Source organism: Cryptotermes secundus, unplaced genomic scaffold (assembly GCF_002891405.2).
Source record: "Cryptotermes secundus unplaced genomic scaffold, Csec_1.0 scaffold200, whole genome shotgun sequence".
Taxonomy (NCBI): domain Eukaryota; kingdom Metazoa; phylum Arthropoda; class Insecta; order Blattodea; family Kalotermitidae; genus Cryptotermes; species Cryptotermes secundus.
The window spans coordinates 133,519-157,453 of NW_019727788.1; the positions used below are offsets into that span (position 1 = coordinate 133,519).

General features: G+C 40.5%; 1 protein-coding gene across 1 annotated transcript; it reads left to right on the forward strand.

Moving 5' to 3' along the window:
- Positions 1-6,389: 6,389 nt before the first annotated feature.
- Positions 6,390-23,091, forward strand: LOC111864958. The gene is made up of 3 exons (XM_023852604.2): positions 6,390-6,508; positions 16,121-16,282; positions 21,770-23,091. Exons 1-3 carry the CDS (start codon positions 6,454-6,456, stop codon positions 21,973-21,975), a joined length of 423 nt encoding a protein of 140 aa, XP_023708372.1. The 5' UTR covers positions 6,390-6,453; the 3' UTR covers positions 21,976-23,091.
- The last annotated feature ends 844 nt before the right edge of the window (positions 23,092-23,935 follow it).

The following is a 23,935-nucleotide window of genomic DNA, read 5'->3' on the forward strand; positions in this document are numbered from 1 at the left end:
ATTATTATTATTATTATTATTATTATTATTATTATGGCTCTACTGCTCTTTTGTTGGGCCTTGGCAGATTTTACAGTTACTTCAACCTATACGCAGTCTCTAGGACTCCTTGGACAGGGGATCAGCCCGTCGAGAGGCCTTTACCTATACACACAACAACGCAAACACAGAATAAACGCACACAATACAGACATCCATACCTTGAATGGGATTCGAACCCACGATCCCAGCATTCGAGCGAGCGAAGACAGTTCATGTCTCAGACCGCACGGCCACTGTGATCAGCTGATTAGTGTATTAGTATGTTTATTTTAAGTGTAATCTAAACTTTCTTCTGAACTGATTCCTTAGTGTCCATAAGGTGTCAGTGCTGTAACCAGTGTTACTGGGAAGATTATAAAATCAACAAGCAATCAATCGACCAATGAACAAACATTACGTTCAGTCCAGATCATTTCCTTGAATAGAGAATATCTTCCGGTTTTTGTTGAGTGTCCCTCTTTCTACGTCTTTCCAGGATGCAACTGTAGCGTGTCTTAATATTGCTCCGAGGAGTGGGGACGATAATTGTTCTTTTCTGGCAGTACACGAATGGTTGTTACAGCAGTAATGTTCTTGTGTCTTGCAGCTGAAAAGACCACTTTGAGGTCAACAAATGTGACCTTTCTATTAATATAAGTGACCTCGAGATTAAATTCTGTTTTCAGCACAGACTCCTATTTAAGACATCATTAGTAAGAGACTTCAGGTCTACTTCGCAGACAGAGATCGAAGATGGGGTTTCATGGTGCTTTTGGATCAAGCCACATTTTGACAGCTCTCCCTTCTTATCACTTCTTATCTTATTTAATTTATGGTTTATTTAATGACGCTGTCAATAGCTCACTGAATTAAAAATAACGTGGAAAGAAGTGGTTATGGCTAGTACGAATTTTCGTCCTGTTATTTGCCTGGAGGGACTGACGAAAACCGCGGAAGACCTCAATAAGTTAGCCGGTGTTCCATACTAGTTTCTAACGGCTCATCTTACAATAAAAGTCAGAAGATTTATCATTTGAGCTAGCTTGCCCCATTTTACAAAAATAGAGACTCTAGCTGTGATTTCATCACAGGAGGTTGGAGAAAACTGCATAATGAGGAGCTTCATAACTTGTACTCTTCTCTAAGTATAATTAGAGTGATCAAGTAGAGGAGGATGAGGTGGACAGGTCATGTAGCACGAATGGGGGAGACGAGGAATGAGTATAGGATATTGGTGGGAAAGCCAGAAGGAAGGAGACCACAAGGAAGACCAAGGCGTAGGTGGGTGGACAATATTAGAATGGATCTAAGAGAGATAGGATGGGATGGTATGGATTGGATAGATCTGGCTGAGGATAAGAACCAGTGGAGGGCTCTTGTGAACACGGTGATTAACCTTCGGGTTCCATAAAATGCTGGGAAATTCTAGAGTAGCTGCAGAATTGGCGGCTCCTCAAGAAGGGCTCAGCTCCATGAGTAAGTAAGTAAGCTGTGATTTCAGTAACTTATGATTTAGAAGGTCACTCTGTAATGTGAGGATACGTCATGAACGTCAGCAAGCAGGGGTGTGTGTTCACCATCTGGTGCTAATTGCACGTCATATATACGGCGAAAAGTTCTGAGTCAATATGTTAAGTGATTTGCCACGACAACACGTGTCATTACAAAATTTAAGTAAAGGCATAGATAGGCTTACTATTATTGTATCTTACTGTACTTCGAAAATGTATCCGTTTACTTAAGCAGAATTTCTCTCATGTTAGAAGCGGAATTATTTACACAGGTTACTGATATGTACCATAAGGAACGACTGTGACGGCAGACCAACACACAACAGAACTCCCGCCCTAGCAAGAACGTTCAAAGCAACCACAACCAACAAACCAGACAACACCAAAAGCAACCACGTGCAAACCCAAATAAAATTAAGATCTAAAAGTTTGTGACGATGGTATATTGCTACAAGCATTATGTTTCTGGATATAATCAATCGTCTTGGCTAGTTGCTAAAAAAAGTCCTGTTTCTTTCTTAAAATACAACGTTTCGGAGACTGGATTCTCTCCCCGTCCTAAGGTAAAACCTACTTAGTTGGGTCCGGAGATAGGGCCTAGCTCTATCTATTGGACCCAACTGAGTAGGTCCGGAGATAGGGGCTAGCTCTCTCTATTGGACCCAACTACGTAGGTTTTACCTGAGGACGTGGACAGAATCCAGTGTCCGAAACGTTGTTTTAAAAAAGAAACAGGACGGTTTTTAACAAATAGCCAAGACGATGGTTAATGTCCAGAAACATAATACTTATACCAAATAAAGCTGATGGTATCCCACATAACCAAAAATAACCAGAGGCAACTACAACAGGAGGAAAGAAACCCGCATTACAGCGAGCAGCATAATCCTTAACAATAACAACCTGTACACCTGAAGATGACCAGTTAGGCCGAAACATGTAGTGTCCAATAAAGGAATTCGAAGAAAGAATAGCAAACGACGTTGCACTTAGACGGCACGAAAGCTCCTAAGTCGGATACTGATATGTAATTTGTTACCATGAATGGGATACGTAAGATGTAAGCTTTTAGATCCCCCAAAATGCATTACGTTGACGGCTAGTGTTGCAATAAACTTATTTACGTAACATTCTATTTCATCTCCCTTGTGCAATAATCAGTTAATTTAATTATTTAAATTTCCTTCTTTGTTGTGACTTTCTTTGGCGTTTAGTGCGTCTTCTTCACTGTCACTTTATGTTCAGTTATTTGTTCACAACATGTTTCGGCCACATACGGGTATCATCAGGAACATAAATCATGTGACATAAATTGTTTAATTATATTTCGAGCAGGGTTAATTCTTCTTTTAATTACATGCTTGAATTAATTACAACATCGGCTTTAATAGATAAAATCAGATGTCATTTCTTGAAGGTCGATGGTGTGTTGTATCTCGTTGTATCCATCAACCATGAGCACTTCCTGAAACAAATATATAAAGAAATATACCAAGACAACGCCAAAACAACTGCACTTAGAGTCCACATATGCAATGAGATGAAATACGTTCTCAATTTCTAGAAATAATACTCATATCGTAATTATTATCACCAACCCTCTAATTAACTGAAACTTTAATTTAGAAAATATGTAATGCTTCTATCAACACTGGCAGCACGAATGTGCGATTTGGTTTTTTCGAGGAGGGGACTGTGAATATTATGGCAACTAGTAACCTTGTAGAAGTTTATTGTCAGTTCGAAGTAACTTTCTGCTTCCTTCTTTCGGGTTGAAGAGTTTGTTGCTTTTTCTGTTTATTGTCCTAACCTTTAGTTGGAGGCAGTATGTTCCTTTGAAACGTCGGCGAAATTTTACCAGATCACACGCTGTCATATCTCAGAAAATAGTACTCTTAATCCATATTTTAGATTCTTCGTAAATGTCGTTCTTCCTTTATGTAGTTTGGATGAATATACAAAGTACGAACACTAGAATTCTAGACTTGCTGTGTTCGGCAAGGACTCTGCCAGAAGGACAAGACTTGAATAGGCGGATGTGAAAATAATTGTTTTTTGTTGATTTTCACACCAGCTTCTGTGAGAATTACCAGAAATGATTAAGAATGAGAAAAAAATCGCCAGTGTCTTGCTTCTAGTTACATCTGTGTAAATGCGCCATGAAATTGCCAGCGTGTGATTCCGTACCGGAAACGCCTTTTCGGAAGGTTGACGACGAATTCTCCCAATTTAACGCACAATGAATTTGATTTACATTAGGAAAACATGAGACTGAAATCTCGATTTGGATATGGGTTAAACTAGACTGAAAAGTTCCCCAATATTTTCAGTCCGTCTTCACAAACGAACATCAGTGCGGGCTGCTTACTACTCCTGCTCCATATTCAGCAAATCCCAGGTTTGAATTTCATTATTTTCCTCAGTCCTTGTAGGTAAATCATTATTCACTCGTTCATCATGAGCTCTAAGCCCTTTGTTGGGCCCTGGCGGCTTTTACAGTTTCGTTATCACCAGGGCCCGGATTTTGATGACCAGAAAATATTTTAAAAAATGACCTATAAAATGACCGAAAAAATCCAGAAAAATGACGTACAATATGACCCAAAAATCTAATATGCAGGGCCCGGATTTTGATGACCTGAAAATATTCAAAAAAGACCTATAAAATGACCGAAAAATCCATAAAAATGACCTAACGTAGAAAAGAAAGAACACTTCGCTTCCATGTTATTCACATTTCAGAAAACATATGAAGAAAATTTCCCTAAAATGGCCAAAAATGACAATAAATCCCCTTAAAAGAACAAAAATTTACCAAAATACCTATAAAATTTACATTTCTGTAACCAGCAGCTCATATCCGAGATTTATATATTTAAGAGCATCGCACGGGATACAAGGAAAAAAAGATGACATGTCATCAAAATCCGGGCCCTGGTTATCACATACACAGTCTGTAGGAGTCCTTTAACGAGAGATCAGCCAGTCGCAAAGCCTCTACGTACACACAGGGCAACACAAAAGCAGAATAAACGCATAGACATCTATGCCTCGAATGGGATTCGAACCCACGAGCCAAGTGTTCGATGGAGTGAAGACAGTTCATGCCTTAGACGGCGTGGCCACTGTTTTCGGTCCGTTGCGAAAATGCGTAACGTCAATTGGGCCAACAAATTCGTGTTCATGACACAACAAACCGTGTAGTTGAATCTCGTTGGTAAATAAAACAAAACCCAATCTCTCAGCATATCTCAATGTAGCCTCCTGAAATAGGCTACAACTCCTTCCCCCTCCACCCCTTCCAAATTTAATGCCGAGAACGTGAGTCCGTGGTGAGTTACCTTCATTTTCGAATGCCTTCCATTTCCTCATTTGTTCCTGGCCTTGTTTATTTACACTCACTACCTCACTTTCTAGCCGATCACAATGGCCCCGCGGTCTAATACATGAACTGTCACAGCCCGCTCGAACACTGGAATGGTGTGTTCGAATCCCACTCGAGGCATGGATGTCTGTGTGCGTTTATTCTGTGTCTGCGTTGTTCTGTGTATAGGTGGCGGCCTCCCGACAGGCTGATCCCCAGTCCAAGGAGTCCTACAGACTGTATATAGATTAAGAAACTGAAAAAGCGGTCAAGGTCCACAAGGACTGTAGAGCCATAAATTAATAGATATCATTTCCGTACTTATAGGTCTATAGCGTTCAATGAAAAAGGGCAACGTAACGTAAATGCATTGGATATGACGTTCACACTACAGTGGATATGAAAATTACGATCTTAAAGGCGGCAACTCTTGGTAGTTTCGAAATAGATCGACATTTTGGAGAAAAATATCGTCTCCATTTTAAGTTCGGTGAGAATACCAAGCTGGAAACCTGTCCTTAAAGTCAGAAGAACATCCCGACTCCATCTTGAGACTTGTAGAGTAAGCTGAGCAAGAAGCCATCCCGAAACGTCTGGCTTTTTCCGAAATATAAAGTGAGAGAACCGAGAAGAGTTCACACTTGATAAATAATTAACTGAGAAATGTGAATCTTCGGGCCGGGTTCGATCCCAAGTCAGTTCATATGGTATTTGTTGTGGACAAAGTGTTCACTGGGGCGGGTTTCTTAGTGTACTTCCGTTTCTCTTGCCAACTTTCATTCCACCAACTCTTCCTCATTCATTAGTCTTTCGGTCATTGATGCTAAATATTCCTGATACCGACAGCGTCATTAAATAATAAAAAATTAAAGCTGTGGGCGAAAATTTTCACGAAATTTATCCAGAGAGGCTCAAAGTAAAGTTTCAGAGCATCTCAGTCAGGAAGCCAGGCAGAGGTTCAGATTCCGGACCCACCAGATACATAGGACTTGCCTTCATGCGTACTGCGTGAGACTCAGGCGTAACTACCAATGAATACAAATTTTAAGACAAAGTGGCCGCGCGGTCTAAGGCATGAACTGTCTTCGCTCGCTCCAACTTCGGGATCATTGGTTTTGAATCCCACTGAAAGCATGGATGTCTGTGTGAATTTCTTCTTTGTGTTGTTCTGTGTGTAGGTAGCGGCCTTGCGATGAACTGATCCCCCGTCCAAGGAGTCCTACCGACTGTGTATAGGAGTAAGAAACTTAAAAAGCGACCAAGGTCAGACAATATGAATATAGACAGATAGCCTAGTGGTTCGAATAAACCTGGCTTGCCAAGTACTGCGTTCAGGTACACGCTTACTTTGCTCTTTAAGTGGAGCATCCTGTAGTTTATGAAGAAATGAGCGTCCTTGCTTAGAAGCGGAAGCACGCAGTGAACGGGGGCGAACGTGGGGGAGGGGTAAGCGTTGTCTCTGTTGACCAATACGCCTGCTGCAGAAGACTGGACTACGTCTCCAGTCAGTGCTAAAATTCCAGTCACTACTGAAGAATTGTTCCGCTAGTGCTCACGATGCAGTGCGTCTACATTGCTGTGTTCTGCATCCTGGCGCTCTCCATCCCAGCAGGCAAGTTCCTTGCTAGGATTCTAGATGCTTATAGCATTGTCGTGCAGAATAAATTTAAATTTAATTTAATTATTGCTGAAATTAAGTTTGTTTTTTTTAATTATTTATTCTTCTTCCTCTGTTCGTTTATTGTCTTTTTTTCGTTTACGTTTATCATTTCTTACATTTAACTTTCTCCAATTCGTTTTCCTCTTTCTTCCACATTTTCTTAATTGTTATTTTAGTTTTTTTATCCCTTCTTTGTTTCTTTTCTTATCTGTTCCTCCCTCTTCTTCAACATTTTTCTCAATAGTTCTGCTATTCACGGTCATATTCATTATTTACTACTTCGTTCGCGCATAAAGTTTACGAAACAGGGCACTTCGTGATGCGCGCTGTAACATGTAGCAGTACTAATGAAACTGACAATTTATCTGTTGCTCTTATTATCGTCTCGAAATTAGAATGTAATTGTTATTTTTCACAAATATTAGTTGAATATCTCGATTGATTGGCTAGAACGTTCGTTTGTATTCGAGGGACCCCGGGTTCGATGTAACGTCTGTCAGAATTTTCGACTCTTAAGGTAGAGAGAAACAACCTTCGTTCCTGAAGCTGGAGACAGCATGTTCCTACGAAACATTGGTAAATGATCTACTAAATCACACGTCATCATGTCATCACGTCTCAGAAGATAATTTAATCTTTACAGTCACCACCGTGAGGACCTCACATAGCCCATAATATAATCCTGTTAGCCTTCAAACATCAGAAATGTGACTGACAGTGTTTGCCGCGTTACCAACCCCCGTTTTTTTTCCTTGGCTTCGTGAAAACACGCTGACACTACTTTGCACCTTTAAATTTGAAAACTGCTCAGCGTTATACAAGATCTGTCCGTCCAATTTAAAATTTATAGAGAAAATGATCAACTTCTCAGCAAATTTGAAAAAATCCATTTGCGACTTTTCAGGCAGAATATATGTTCTGTAAAAGATAATTTTATTAAATACTTAGTAGTGGGCACTTAGTGGGGAACGTGGTAGTATAGTTGGTTGAGGCACTATGCTACAAGCTGGAAGGTCGCAGGTTCGATTCCCGATGAGGTTGATTTTTTTTTTCAATTGGCCTAATCCTTCCAGCCGCACTATGGCCCTGGCGTCGACTCAGCCTCTAACAGAAATGAGTACCAGGAATCTTCCTGGGGGATAAAGGTGGGCCGGCGCTTAAGGCTGACAACCTTATCGCCATCTGTGAGCCTTTTGTCTCGAAAATGTGGGAGCCTCGGCGTCTCACAGCCCTATGGGCCTCCACAGCCTGTTACAGGGATAATTTTACCTTATTTTGAAAGGTCCTACTGAACACGGAAGTTGCTTTGCGATACGGTTTCCAGTATATGGTTGTAAACCTGATGAAATTGAACAGGTGTTCTTGTATCGGTTATCAAAATCTCAGAGACCTAGAATGTGACACAGATTTCATCATGTTTGTATGTCTATAGAGTTACGTAAACCACTGTACGCTGCACCACATACCCAACCTCTCTACAGAAATGACTGTACATGACAGATGCATGGACAGACTCTAAGTTTCTTACCTCTCCCATGAATTTTATGTGCTATGGCGTCATCAGTTGCCGCACCCAATACATACGCTTTGAAGTAAGGTACATAAGCCTACGTAAAGTGACGTAAGTATCCTTGTGGTACCGCGCTCATGAATAACGCGCAGTGCTGAAGACAATAGAGAAGAACCACACGATCCTCGGTGAGTGACGGAGCAACTGGTCACGCCTGCCTGTATACATGTAGTCAGAAGGACGCCACGGTCATCAGTTTCAGTTGAATAATATGCTGGTCTGTGATGCATTCATTTAGCTCATATTAGTGATTAGCAAACTTTTATTTTGCCTTTACCATGTATGTTGGTCAATGATAGAAAAATATTCCAGTCGGGCCTTATGGACTTAAACGGTTTGACGACTGGGACCATGGGATCGAATCGTGCTCGGGGCATGAATATACACGAATGTTTCCGTGTCTCATTTTGTTGTCCTATAATAGACCGATTGTTTTTCTTAGTTGCTAGTGGGGTGGGACTAAGTGCCCTGTACTGCGGCCACTTCTGGCCTATTGTACCAGCCCCAGATGATAGGTGAGGGTGATTGTGGAGCAACTGGTGGAATGAAGATTGGCAAGGGAAACCGAAGTACTAGGAGAAAACCTGCCCCAGCGCCACTTTGTCCACCACAAATCCCACTTGACCAGACCCGGGATCGAACCCGGGCCGCCGTGGTGGGAAGCCAGCGACTAACCGCTTGAGCTATGGCGCGGCCTAATAGACCGATAGTCTTACTATAAACAATCCACTATTTCAGAATTCTTAATAATTGGACGAAGTGGTGAGCACTCCTGTTTAGTACCTGGGAGGTCATGAGTTCGAATCTCATTTAAGAGGCTAGCTATTTTAAACTTATTCGAGGTTTCCTCACACCCTTCAGGCAAATGCTGGATCCGTAACTTAAAATAGGCCACTTCAGCTTAGTACCACAATTTTCTAACTTCGTAATTCGCAATCAGCTTTCCGCTCGACGTTGTGTTACATAAGCGTGAAGCGTTTCCAGGATAATATCGTTATAATACTTCTATTAGACCTGACCGCATATTTAAAAATTATTAATTACCATTAATGACATCCTTCGTACCTATAATATTTATATTACCATCAACACAAATATTATTGATAGTGTATATTGTATAGTTTGTAGTAAAACCGAAATTAATAGCAGTGGGGATTCGTTGCGCTGACCACGTGACACCCTATATCCGCTAAAGTTGGCACTATCTTCGCCGACAAGCGGCAGTCGTTCGGTCGGTATAGTTCGTTCGCGGACTAAAGCCACGGAGTTTGTTTTTGTAGGGCATATAAATGTGACAATGTAGAGGAAATACAGTTAATTTCTGTATAATATACTTTGTGATGATATATGAAGATATACTGTATATAGGTTTAAAGAGAAGTGTATTCCTTGTGTATGAGTATATCTTGTTGGGTGTTTGTTTTGATTTTTTGTTTAGTAGGGCTAAAATTATTATTATAAAAACCGTATTAAAATAACATAAATTGTTATTAGTAACATTAAAACCTCTTAGTTTGAAAAATCGCCTTCAAGTAGTCGAATGAGCAGTTAAAAATTAAAGTCTTTATACGGATCAGCGTCTACTCATTAGTGAGTCTATATATAAGAATTAGATCAAGAGGAATAAAGGTTTCAGGCCAGAATTCGAATAAATTTCCCCCAAAATATGATGCGCGCCTGACATATTGCGCTATATTTTTAACGAAAATTACGAACGGCCAAAGAACAGTGGAAATCGTAGGAACAAATGAGATGAATGTTACGTTCAGTTAATACGCACAGAGGATTTGTCCAGGTGGATTTCTCCACAGTTTGCGTCATAAGCTCATATAATTACGTATATGTATGATGATCACGTAAAATCGACTGCAAAGCGCCCTACAGTCGGTGAAACCTATATGGAAACACATAAGATGTGTGACTTCACATGGTTACATTTAAGGAAGACCTTAATCTCAGGCTGGGTAAATAATTGAACAGTGTTTCCTGTAATTAAATGGAAACGCTTTGATGTACAGTCTGTAAGAATAACCGCACTGAGCAAGAGTGTATCTTGATAAGCTTCTAGTTACCTAGGTTACCATGAAATTCCCCACTCTTTATGGAACCTCAGTATTCATTATTATGTTCACAGGAGCCCACCGCTGGACTTTATCCTGAGTCAGCTGAGACAGTGCACACCATTAGGTGCCATTTATTTAAAATCATGTTATATAAAGTTCCATATATTTGCAAAAGAAATGGGGGTTGTCTTTAGTCTTGATACTTGACGTCATTGCATTTGGAATTTTACTGACGGTTCTGTAACACTCCGCGAGATGAGCTGGAATTGTTTTGGTCTGCTGAACACAGCCTTTGGGAAACTATTGCGTGTAGATGCAAGTATACAGGCTTAGCAGCAGTCAAGAAAGTAGTGTTCTGGGATGTGACACCGTGAGCTTAGTAGATAGATATGGACGCTTCGAAGGAATCTGCTGACTCAATTTTCAGAATAAGAAAGTGTCTCCTACTCCGGAAGGTGACATCATGTCCTGTAGATACGTACCAACATCTCGAAATATCCTACCACCGCCATCTTCAGATTAAAAGAGACTACTCCATTTAGAAGAGAGAGGTAGTGGGTTTCTTCAAAGGTCAGACGACACGGCATTACAATGAGAAAGAGTGTGATCTTACCATTCAGAGCCACCAGAATCTCAAATCCCTTCCAACAGGGCGTTCAACGGGAAGCAATAAGAGCCCATGTAAGCCTACATGAGAAATCTTTGCTTTAGCCCGGACTAGATCCATAAACACATCTTGACTAACGACAAGCTGGTAAAGTATTTTGGCGTGTAGACCCGTTGCTAAGCGGTCACTTTGTAAATAGCTACCGTTTTGGGCAACGACTCGGTAAATACGTTCCTGCGGCAACGAATACGAATACATCAATAGAGTTAGTGTTGGGAAAGGGGGTGTTTTCTATGTGTTCCATGCCGAGATGGTATAACCAGGACAGTTGGAACAATGTGCTCAGATGTGAGCCAGCGGGCGAAGATGAATCTCCATTGTTGAGAGCTATTGCCAAGCAACGATAGTTAAGAATATAAAAGACTGAGGCTTGGCGTGTGCTGTAGTGATTTGTAAAGTCTATAGCTGAACCATAGCGCTGTATAAGTATGTATAAGTAGTCAATAAATCCATTCACCAATCCAAACCCATCTACAATCACACCCCTACACGTAACAGTTTAATCTATTGATATTTCCCGAAGTGTCACTCTGACAATTACTTCAAACTTCTGTTTCTACAACAGCTGAATTTCTCTCAGCTGCACAGAACATCGTGCGTGTTATCTTTTATGGAGCTGTCAGAAGCTAAACTGAATCATGTTGAACGGTAGGGCAATAGATTAATTGGTAAGGATTTGGAAGAAGCCGTCTTGATCTTGTCGAGGCAAAATATCGAAATTTTCATGAAGGTACTGAGAGAAACCAATCCGCGAAAAAGCCTCGGTCGGAACAACTGAATTCCCGGCCGACATTTGAAACGAGCACCCTCTCCTCAGTACCAGCCTAGAGTGCTACCGCTACCGCTACGATAACCACTTCTGTGCCTACAGCTTTCTTAGTAACATTATAGGCCTGACGTTACGAAACCTGCAGTAATTAGTTTTTCGTTTCTCTCCGGATTATTTTTTCCTTTAAATTTTTCAACTTCGCTCCGTCTTGGGGAACATTTTCCGTGATTCAGTGAGTTCCTCTCTCCAGGGAAGTTAACCGCCACTGACAGAATCTCTAAATTCGAAGTATTCCGCTAAAAGTAGTGTGACCGGCGAATATGACAATCGCACACAAAGATGCAAGCTTCAGTTGTAATTCAAACTGTTAATCTCAGCAATTCTTTAGCTCAAGAAGATGCATACTCGTATTAAGTCACGCGATCATTTGGATGATAAGTCCTGATAATATATACACTATAATGTAATATAAATAGCAACTAGTGTTGAAATTGCGCTGTAAAACTGAGGAGTTAAAAGCACGTCAGGGCCTTTCAAGGGCGCTGTGTATTTGTCATAGGTAGAGTGTGAAGTAAGATATACATGTAGGAGTCCCTACCTAAGCCTTCGGTAGCATTACGTGTTAATTCTCCTTCCGAAAGTGAGATCTTACTGTGGCCTTGCACGTAGTATTGACCAATTAGATTCGCCAGGCTCATGTATAACCTTCAGTTCTGTGTGCTTTTTTTTAATTTTCATATCTGTAATTCTGGGCGTTACAACGGAACTGGAATGGAATCGAACAATTTTTATTTACGTGACGAAATTAAGACTATCTTTCGTAACCACCGACAATTTTACACATGTTGCCTCTAGCAGCTGTAACTGACTTTCATTAACAAACTAAAGAACGCTCTGATAACAGAACTCAAAAGGCAAGATCGCTAAAGCCGAGAATCGATTGTGCGCTGCTGCCGCGCGAGGCAATGTTCGTTGCTTTGCCTCGCAAAGTTATATACTATGTTGCCGCGCGCAGCAGAACGAACACTGCCGCGAACGGACTTGGTGCGTGTCGAGCCAAATCGGAGCGGTTCTTTGTCCCGTGACAAAAGGATTTGAGTGTGCTGTGCCCTTTTAGTTGAGACGGTCTTGTGGTGTTCAGAGAACTGAAGAACAGCGTCGATCAACAGCCGCGGCTGCTGCGCTTCGATGCTGGACACGAACACGGTAAACAAACGAACGAATTTACCGCGTACGAAGAGGCGCTCGCAATCGATACCCAGCCTGATGCCAGTGACTACCATTTGACACGAACCTGAGGTGATTCCACCCATTATGACCCCCACAGATTTCCTCCTCGAGTTACGTAATATAATCCTCCAACCTCTTGTAGGTCTCCCAAGAGCCTTCACCGTTAAAATTAAATGTGCAATCTTTGTTTCTCCATCGTAGCTAGAAAGGTATCGTCATCGCCTCTATGAAGATAACTATCGATAAGTTAATTTGATCCCTTACTCCAATAAGAATCTCTTCCTAAAGGCAGTTCGTTATGAAGCAACAGTTATTCTAGTGAAAAATTATGATCGCATATAGATCCCGAATTACGTTGAACCAGGAATTAAAATATTTTATTATTGTCAATATAATTTTCCTTTGGGCTGTTGAGTATGCACGTAAATAAATAAAGAATAATTATTTCCTGCAGTTATCGGAATCGATAGCCTGCTCTTCCCAACTGACAGTTCTTCGTTTTATCGATTCTTTTATTTGATTCTTCGTTTCTTCTCTCTGCGCTTTCCATTGGATCTAGAGCACAGATAGGACTTACTTTCGAGGATCTTATACTTCAAGATCATTCTGATTTTCCCAGTCGGTATAGCGACTGGCTAAGGGCTAGACGATCCAGGGATCGGAGTTCGAGTCCCGGCGGTGGCAAGAATTCTCTCTCCATCAAGTCGTCCAGACTGGCTCTTGTGTCCACCCAACCTCCTATCCAATGCATACCGAGGGCTCATTCCCTGGGAGTAAAGCGAAAGGGGCGTGAAGCTAACCACTCACCTCCAACTAGTGCCGAGATCAAGAAAATGTGGATCTATACATCCACTCCCCCATACGCCTTCATGGCGTAGTGCTTAATTGGTTAAGCACAGGGACAACTTTACATTTTCCCACTTCACCTCATACTTCTAAAACAAAGCTCCAGTGATCAAACAATCATCGTATAAAAGCTTAATCTAATTTGGGGAAAATTTTAAATGTGTTACGACTTGTAACTAACAATTCATAATTTTAAGAAATGTCTGTAATACATGTACAAAATGCTTAACCAAATCAGGCTTATATTTTAACTAAAATGTTTTATTCTCTCTTTCGAAAGTCGGTCTATACGACTGTGGATTTTAATTGATTAATCGACGGAAGAAAAGCAATCATTAACAGAGAATGATGCCCAGGCTATAGACAACATTGAGGCAGACGTAGGTATGTGTTTCCTAAAAGTGTGGGTGACTAGAAACAGATTAATTTCTGGGATTGCTTACTATCACTCCACTCAGAATATTTTGTTTTCCATTGTGCCATATATAAATATGAAGACTTAATTATTATGAACACTATACATTGTTTTGGTGGAATGAAATTTATGTATTTTGGGAATTGCTACAGTTACAAACATGAAACAATTAGAAAACTGCAAGGAAACTCGTTAAGTTTTCGTTGGTAACGTTGATTATAACATATCAGTCACGAGAGGCGCCCCGATCACAGTCAAAAGAATTGGCGTCTCAAATGCAAAAGTCGCACTGTTGCGTGTGGCAAGAGAGTAGGGCCCATTCCTTGGCCACCTCGATCGCCGGACCTTACTCCATACCGCTTATACTTACAGGGATGTGTGAAAGACCTTCTATACCAACCTCCAATGCCAGGGTATTTTCGAGAACTTTGAGAGCGAATTCTACAGGCTATAGTTAGAATCAATGAGTCACAGATGCGCCGTACATGGGAAAATTAGAATATTTCATTAACGTTTGCAGAGTCAATAGTGGAATATATATCGCAAATCTGGAGACGAGATTTACGAGTTTCCATGCTGTTTTCGAGTTGTTTCCATTTTTATCTGTATCCTTTTCGAAAGTACATTCATTTCTTTTTTATTATTATACTAAACTGTGATTTCCTTTAGATTTTGACAGATGTGAATGACGCTCTCTCAGATTAAGTGAAGAACACAATTCAAGGAACAATGTGGCTGTTTTTTAACTGTTACGTCGTTTTAAGCTTTTCCAACACGTCTCGGAACCATATTTGTTTCTGCTATCATCAAGTGTCATGGCGTAAGCACACAATCCAGTAGGAAACTTGAATCCCTTACACCCGCTGACGGAAATAGATCCAGTTTCCTGAGCGCTGTGTTGGAAAAGATTCAAGACTAGGGACAATGCCCAAAATAATGGCCATATTTATTGTAAAACGACGTCTTGAGAAACTTAGCATAGACTGAGGGTATTTGAGAACAGGTTTATTAGAGAATATTTGGACCTAAAAGAGAGGTTTTCATGACAGACTGGAGTTGACTGCATAATCAGGAGCTTCGTAATTTCCACTCCTAATCAAATCAGTCTTGTCAGGATGAAGAAATTAAGAAGAATGAGATAGACGGGACCCGCAGCACACGTGGGATAGATACAACACACTATAAGAAATGTATTCGGAAAATCTGAAAGGAAGATACCTCTTCGATGGGAGTATAATATTAAATTGGTCTTAAGGAAATAGGATGGGATAATGTGGACTGGATTCATGTCATTTAGAATAGGGAAGAGTAGGGAGCTCTATGGTTCTGATTCTTAAAGTGTTGGGAATTTCTTAACTAGCTAACTTAATATTACTCGTAATTTATTAATAAAGATATTACTTTATGGAGTTGGGAGATAGGATAGCTCAGTTGGTATAGCGACAGGTTACTGGTGGGAGGCCAAGGTTCAATTCTCGGCAGGGTCAAGAGACTTTTCTTCTCTCCACGAGGTTCATCCAGCCTCCTATCAAATGAATACCGGGGTCTCTCTATCCGCGGGGGTAAAGCGGACTGGGTGTGAAGCAGACCACTCACCTCCATCTAGTACCGAGTTCAAGAATAGCCATACCCCCCCCCCCTCCACGTCTTCATGGCGTGGTTCTTAATTAATTAAATACAGGGACAAATTTACATTACCTTTACCCATTGACTTAGTAAAATATTAGTGTCTATATAAAACACTTTAATGTAGTTGTTCATTTTTAGACTGTAGTCTTCTGGGTTGAGACGCCGTACAGACTGATACGTTGTTACGATCGTTTCGGAAGAACCTGTTGCTTCATCTTCTGTGTGGAAATGTTTACCTTGAAAATGGAAGCAGCGTGTTTTGCCGAAACGTTTGTAACCTACCATACTATACGGTGTCATAACTTAGAATACCACAATGTAAATCTTCACCATCGTGAAAGCCTCAAATCTTATACGGCTAGGTGATGTTCACAGGAACCGGACTGAGGTGTTGGAGCTGTTCTTCGAGTGTAGATCGCCACTGCGGGGATCCGTTCAACAGTACATTCTTCCATATGAGTGACTGCGACAATCACCAGTCCCCCCATCCATACAGTCAGCGCTCCGCCCCTGTCTGCAAGAAGTCGAAACAGACGGGTAAGTAAACCCACGCGACCAACAGTACGACAAGAAACAGCACATCCACTGACAAATACACGTATTTTCTAGCTAAACGCCTATGTATAACACAGTCCGTCAATAATGCAACAAATTGTTCCTTCTACTTCCACTTTTACTTTTAACACAATATGTTTCTGCCTTAGATGGCCATCTTCAGGTGTCTTAATACTTTAAATCTGCTACACTGCATTAATATGCGCTAAACTCACACGATGTAGTCCACTTAATAAAATAAAATAAAATCCATTACAGTTTTCATTATTTTGGTGAAATTCTATTCCACCTCACAAGGGGGTGCCGTCAAATTGTTTACCTGTTATTCTGTTACATCTGCAATCTGTAATATGCCCCTTGCTTGTGCGTTGTTCCCTCAAGCAGCGAGTGGTGTTGTCTTCGCTAGTCTTCACAGATTGCAGACGTAATAGAACAATGGGATAACGAGCATAAAACAACAAGCTGCTGCAACAAACACCTGCAGATAAACATATAGCTCTAAGCAAATGGACGACACCCCTTGTGAGGTGGAATCGAATATCACCAAGTAATGAAAATTTTAATAGAAAATTTGAATGGATTTTATTTTATTTTATTACGACCACCTCTGTGGTCTAGTGTTCAGCGTTCCTGATTACAGATCCAGATGTCCGGGTTCGATCCCCTGCGCTATCAGATTTGTTTCGGATAAGTAGTGGGTCTAGAACGAGGTCCACTCAGCCTCGTGAGGATAATCGAGCTATTTCAAGGAAACAGCGGCTCCGGTCTAGAAAACCGAAATTAACGGCCGAGGGGATTCGTTGCGCTGACCACGCGACACCATCTATCAGCAAAAGTTGACACTAAACTTCGCCGACAAGCGGCGGTCACTCGGTCGGTATAGTTCGTTTGCGGACTAAAATCTCGGAGTTTTTGGTTTGTTACTAAGAGGACTACATCGTGTGATTCTAGCATATATGAATGTGCAGTGTTTCAGTTTTAATATATTAAGACACCTGAAGATGGCCATCTGAGGCCGAAATATATTGTGTTAAAAGTGTAAGTGGAAGAAAAAGAACAATTTGTTGCATTATTGACGGACTGTGTTATACATAGACGTTTTAATATGACTTGCAACAAGATGCTTAAATACAGAATTTCTAGCAAAAGTCTGCAAACGTTTGCGAATCATAATTCTCGAAGAGGGAGTGTACAGCCTACAATGATAAACGTTTGCTTATATTGTATGTGTGAGTATGTATACTTATCCATGCTGCAAGTAATATGGCTCCAGAAAATATAATTGCAAGCACCGCATTTTGAATTTATGTATTCATTAGTAAAGGAAGAAAGCGGATTTCCGGTTTCACATTCTTTCAAGAAGCGAAATAGCTTTGATTTTTGGCTGATATAAGAGTGTTAAAAAGCATTCGGGGGTGTTCTCAGAAGATTTTGAAGCTTTGATTTCACCAATTGGTCAGCAAATGTAAAAAGAACCGAACTGTAGACAGGAAACAGGCAAACTCTGTGAAAGAAACCCACACTCGAGATGGAGTGCCCATTGACTACGAACAGGCAAGAAATGGCGTAAAACGTAAATCCCCTTGAACTACCGACTCCATTCAGGACACGCTTGTTCATGCGTGGTGAGCCTTGTTTGTACCCATTTACGTATCTCCACTTTTTTTTTCTTTTCATTAGCAATTTGTCAACATTTTGCTCTCTCAATGCTACGCAGCTGTACAGATATATATATATATATATGAATACCCTGAATTATTCGGACGTATGGGGCAGAATTTGACTGTAAAATATCGGTCACGAAAACAAAGCAGTTGCCTTTAAAGAAAACAAAACAACCGACTGAAAAATAGATGTTCTTAAACTAAATTATGGAACATCTTTCACATTTTAAGCACTTTGGATCTTATTTTTTTTTAGAAGGCATGGTAGAAGCATAAAATACATAGATATAAATGAGTATGTGAGAGGAAAAACAGAATTTTGAACTACGTGAAGAAAAATGGAAGTTAAAATTGTGTATTATAAGGAAATGAAATCTGAATTATCAAGAACAAATTGTTCATTCATTCATCAATGGCACTGCAGCCCTTTGTTGGGACCTGGTCACTTCTTCGGTTTCGTAATATTTTTTACACAGACTGTAGGACTCCTCCGACGAGGGATCAGCTCGCCGCAAGGTCGCTGTCTTCACACAAGGTAACATAAACACAGAATAAACGCACACAGACATCCATACATTGAGTGGGATTCCAACCCAAGACCCCAATGTTCGAGCGAGAGAAGACAGCTTATGCCTTAGACCGCGCAGCCATCTTTGTCGGCGAACAAAATATTAGATACAGAAAAACTCTAAATATTTTCTGGCCAATGCACACATACGGTTATGTTAAAGTCACATTTGTAAATACCCTGAATTGCTTAAGAACTACTACAGGAATGTATCGATCATGTTGGTACAATAATGTCTTGTCCTGCAAGTATGCAACACTGGCGAAGAACGCCTTCTTTAAAATGGTACGTAATTATAAATACTTAAAATGAGCATGTAAGGTTTGAGATTTTCACGGCGGTGACTATGAGGAAAGCAGTCTTCTTGGATGTGGCGCCGTGTAGATATTGTGTTAACCGACGTTTCGGAGGGACGTAGCACCTGCTCAAGCTGGTTCCTCGCTCTCAGATTTTCTTCTTTTTTCTTCTACTCTGAAGATGGAGGCGATACGTTCCTCCAAAACGTCGATTAACACAATATCTACACGGCGACACATCCCAGAAAACTGCTTTCTTCTTAAAATGAGCCTGTTAAAGATGGCCACTCATAGTTACCATTCCCTTCCACCGTCAATCACAATGGCTTAGATTTGATCATCTGTGCTTAAAAAGAGTGGTAAGAACTCGATTATTAGGGTCAATATTAATTATAGGCCCTCTTCTTAGAGAATGCAATGACTTACACTACTAGGAAATAGAAAAGGAAAATCATCGTCACGTGTCCTCAAAACATATTCTCACTATTTTAAAAACGTGCTCAACATACTCAATTTCATAGAAAGGACTCTTATACCTGTAAATTAAAGTCTTAATTAGAACTGCTGGGCGTGCCATAGCTCAGGCTGTTAAGCTCTGGGTTCCTACTATGACAACCCAGGTTCTAACCCAGGTCAGATCATGTGGGATTTGTGGTGGGCGAAGTAGCAGTGGGGAGGGCTTCCTCTGAATACTTCGGTTCCCTTGTCAAATCCCATTACACTAACTGCACCACATTCATTAAACAACGTTGTATAGTCTCAGTGCTGAAAATGTCGTTAAATAACCAACGTCATATGTTGTCTCACGGTTTGATAAAAGAATGTTACCTCATGTCAGGTGGTTAATCTTTCGTAAACGTGTAGAGCCGACGTCTTAATTTTCTATTTACGCCTTGTTACTCCTCAAGCACGTTCAAGGACATATCACACAATCGAGATTTTGAGGATAGATCCTTTTCCGGTCTCTTGTACCTGTCACCTCCCACCCCGCCGTCAGACAGAAACGAGAAACGCAATACACTTAGGTAACAAAAAATGAACACAGTGCTCAGGGAAATAAAAAAGCTTAATAACAATTCTGCTGTTTATGTATAATAAATGTGTGAAGAAAAACGTTTGTAACGAGAGAAAGCGTTGCGTTTCCATTCGCATATCGCAAAGTACCACGAGACTCCCTCCCGAATTATCGGAGTAACCTTCTGTTGGAAGAAGTTCTCGTCAATAAAGTCTGCTGACTGGAGAGCTGGGATTTGATTCCTTTTTCGAGCGTTGGGAATGTTCTCTTCATGATCATGCCTGGGCCCTTTTGAACTTCATATCAAAATTTGGGTTATGTCCCGGAAGGTAAATTTGCCACAGAATGAAGCTAACTACTTGCACTAGAATTTCTTGGAGACTATTATTATTATTATGGCCCCACAACCCTTTGTTGGGCCTTGGCCACTTTTTCAGTTTATGAATCCTATACACGGTCTGTAGGACTCCTTGGACGGGGGATTAGCACGTCACAAGGCTTCTGCCTACACACAGGACAACACAAACACAGAATAAATGCACACTGGAGACACGCATGCCTTGAGTTGGATTCGAAACCACGATTCTAGCGTTCGAGCGAGCGAAAACAATTCATGTCTCACAACGCTGAGCCACTGTGGTTGGTCTTGGAGACCAGCATACACCATGCAAAATGGATCTTCTGACGAAATTTAAACACGAGATGATGAAGTTTACAAACAGAATCTACTTTTATCATCCTCACGTGTCATTTCCAGTAACATAAAAAATATCTTAGAGGAGAAACAGATAAGTTGTTTAACAAAAGTGAAGGTGTGCTTAATTAATTACCATACATAAGGAGGGGTGGAAAAATCCATAATTTCTTCAATTCAGTTACTAGTTGGAGGTGATCAGTCAGTTTCAAGCCCCAGCTGCTTTAATCCATGAAAAATCCCCACCACCCCTATTAAAATTGCCGCTGAGGCTGGTTGTTCCTCAGAGCCGGACGTCATGGCAAAGAGAAAAATTCTGCCCAGCCTGAAATCAGACTCCAATTCTGCGGTCGTCCAGCTCATAGCATATGCATTATAACTGTCTGAGCTATTAGGAAATGTTGTTAATTCCCAAATCCATATTTTACACACACATACATACATCACACTTGTATACCTGATCTGACAGTAAAGTTCGCGAACTTATCGTAGTAAAAGTGCTACATACCTCATTACTGAATATCACTGTGGTCGTCTTCGAAGAGCTCCCCTTGGGAAGCTATGCACCGATGCCAGCGCCTAGTCCATCCTTCAAAACAATATTGGAACTGGTTTTGTGATATGGCCTTCAGAGTTGCGGTGGTATTATTCCTGATGTCATCAATGTCATCAAAATACCTTGCTTTCAATATTCCTTTGTCTTCGGTAACAGAAAAAGTCACTGGAGACTAGATCCGGAGAATATGGGGGGTGTTCCAGCACAGTTATTTGTTTACTAGCTAAAAACTCCCTCATAGACAATGCCTTGTTGCATTGTCGGGATGCAAGACACAAAAACAGACTCGGACAATAATAGACGCCATTCAGAAAGAGATTGCCACCGATCAACAGCAACACAACTGTGAGACGCTGATATGCTAACGTCTTCAAACCATACTGAGGTTTCTGTCCACTGCTGCCACGGCAAACACAAGATGGCTAGTTCGCGAACTTTATAGTCAGACCTCGTACATAACAAAAAAAAAAAAAACTCCGTGGCTTCAGTCAGCAACCGAACTATACCGACCGAGCGACCGCCGCTTGTCGGCGAAGTTAGTGTCAACTAACATGACATGTGCACAAATATACATGTACGCCATTACATCCATTCATTGAACAGGATAATTTTACATTATGCTTATAATACAGAAAAAAAAAAAGGTTTTTTATTTTGTTCTCATTTCGTGTTTCAGCTAATGGACATGAGATGATCATACGGTCCTGTGAGTATAATAGGGAAAATCCATGTCTCCCTTCGTCTGGGCATTCATCCATAAGGGAAGTGTTCTGCGAAACGTGTACCGTTGATGGCTGCAATAGTGCTCACAGACTCACATCAGTCACACTGACGGCCCTCCTGCCGTCTGCTTTGTGGACACTTGCTGCTAAGTTTCTCTGAATTTCCCTATACTACAATTGGAAGTTAAGAAAATATTATGACATATAAATATTATAAGAGAAAAAAACTTCTGTTATACTACAAGTGACTCTTTAAAACTGTCAATTTTTAGAAAAAAGTCAAACCAAACTACATAGTCGACTAATAGTACGCAGTATCAAATTATGAGCAAAATTTAGCAAAGAAAATGATAATATAATTTTTATTCCGTAAATTTATGACGTGATTGAACTATATAAATTCACGGAATCCTTGATACAAAGATTTATTTTAATTTTTATGGCACCTTCTTTGTAAAATCGCATTTCGATCAAACAGAATTTAAGGTGTATATTATCCTATTAAATCACTCTTCAAACCGAAAGATGCACATACCCTTTGAGAAGCATGAGGTACGTGCTGTTGGACGTGGGACACCACTCCTTGAGGATGCTGTTTCTTCGCCGCTTAGATTGCATATGGCAAAATCTAAAGCATATTTCTCATAGAAATGTGCTCTGTGATAACAGAAGTCCAGATGTTGGTAGGGAAGCAATAAGGATAAACGAAATGAAATTATAAATGCAGAGTTGAAGTCTCTGACGACATTTGAAAGAAGCAATGGTACGTCAAGATACCACGGGCCACTATTCGGGAGACACTCTGTGAAGGGAACAGACACTTTACCTAGATACGTTCCAGAAAATTTTCATAGATTAACCATGTTCTTGTCGAAGAAGATTAAATTCCAATCGTACACATTACTGATCTGACCATATTTTGTCTACTTCTAACTCCAATTAAGTTGTACAATGTCATAACACGTTAATTATTTTAAGTAGAGTATTTTTGCAAAAGTTATTAATCTCACCGTAGAAATGTAACTGTAAATTAAACTAAAGTACCGTTAATAGTTAACGTAGTACAAGTCATCGAATTTTTCAAAGAAGTTATAACAACTTCATTTATATCATGTGTCCGTCCATTTGTAGGTGTTAGAAAATGCTTTTTGAACACTTTCTCTTAATATTACTGATTGTGTAGTTAAGTATTCTGTATTATAGTTGAAAAAATGTAATATAAAGAAAACTATGTAATTATTCTAATAAAACACACTCAATTTTATTCTGCCTACCACTTCAGCCTGAATTACTCAATTATATGTCCTATATTCTGTATTATAGAATTGTTTGGCGCCGAGCGGATGTCAAATAAACAGTCGACGAACCAGCGTCTGGAGATTGCTCCGTAATACATCTGATTTTGTATCAGCAAACTGAATGCAGAACCTAACAATTTCAACCCCATTTCGTAATATTTGCCATCATCAGAAGAAAATACTGTGCGTATAAGTAAAGATAGAGGTAAAGTTGTCCCTGTGTTTAACTAATTAAACACTATACCATGAAGGCGTATGGGGAGTGAATGTATAGATCCACATTTTCTTGACTTCGGCGCTAGTTGGAGTGGTCAGTTTCACACCCCAACCGCTTTACCCCTGGCGAACAAGACCACGATACCCATTGGACAGGAGGTTGGGTGGGCCCCAGAGCAGGTCTGGACGACCTAGAGAAGAGAAAACTCTTGGCTCTACCGGGACTCGAACTCCGACACCTCGGTCGTTCAGCCCGTAGGCAGTCTCTATACCTACTACTCTATCCCGGCTTCCAAAATAATGTGCATTTCAATTGAAATATGCATATTTTAGGAATGAGTTCATTATGATTTTGTGTAAATTAATGGACTCGAAAGCAATTCATTGCAGAAACAAATAGACTGTGGCAGAATTTAATGAACAACGCGGATGCCATACAGCGCAAAGGCAATGAACAATACAAATTTACACCGCACAGGAAATTTATTATTGAAGGTATTTGTAGTCTGGTATGTAACGCCGTTTAATCTGGATTACTCCTCGGTCGTCCAGCCGGTAGCCAGTCACTCTACAGACTGAGCTATCCCGGCTTTTAAAGGTAAAGCT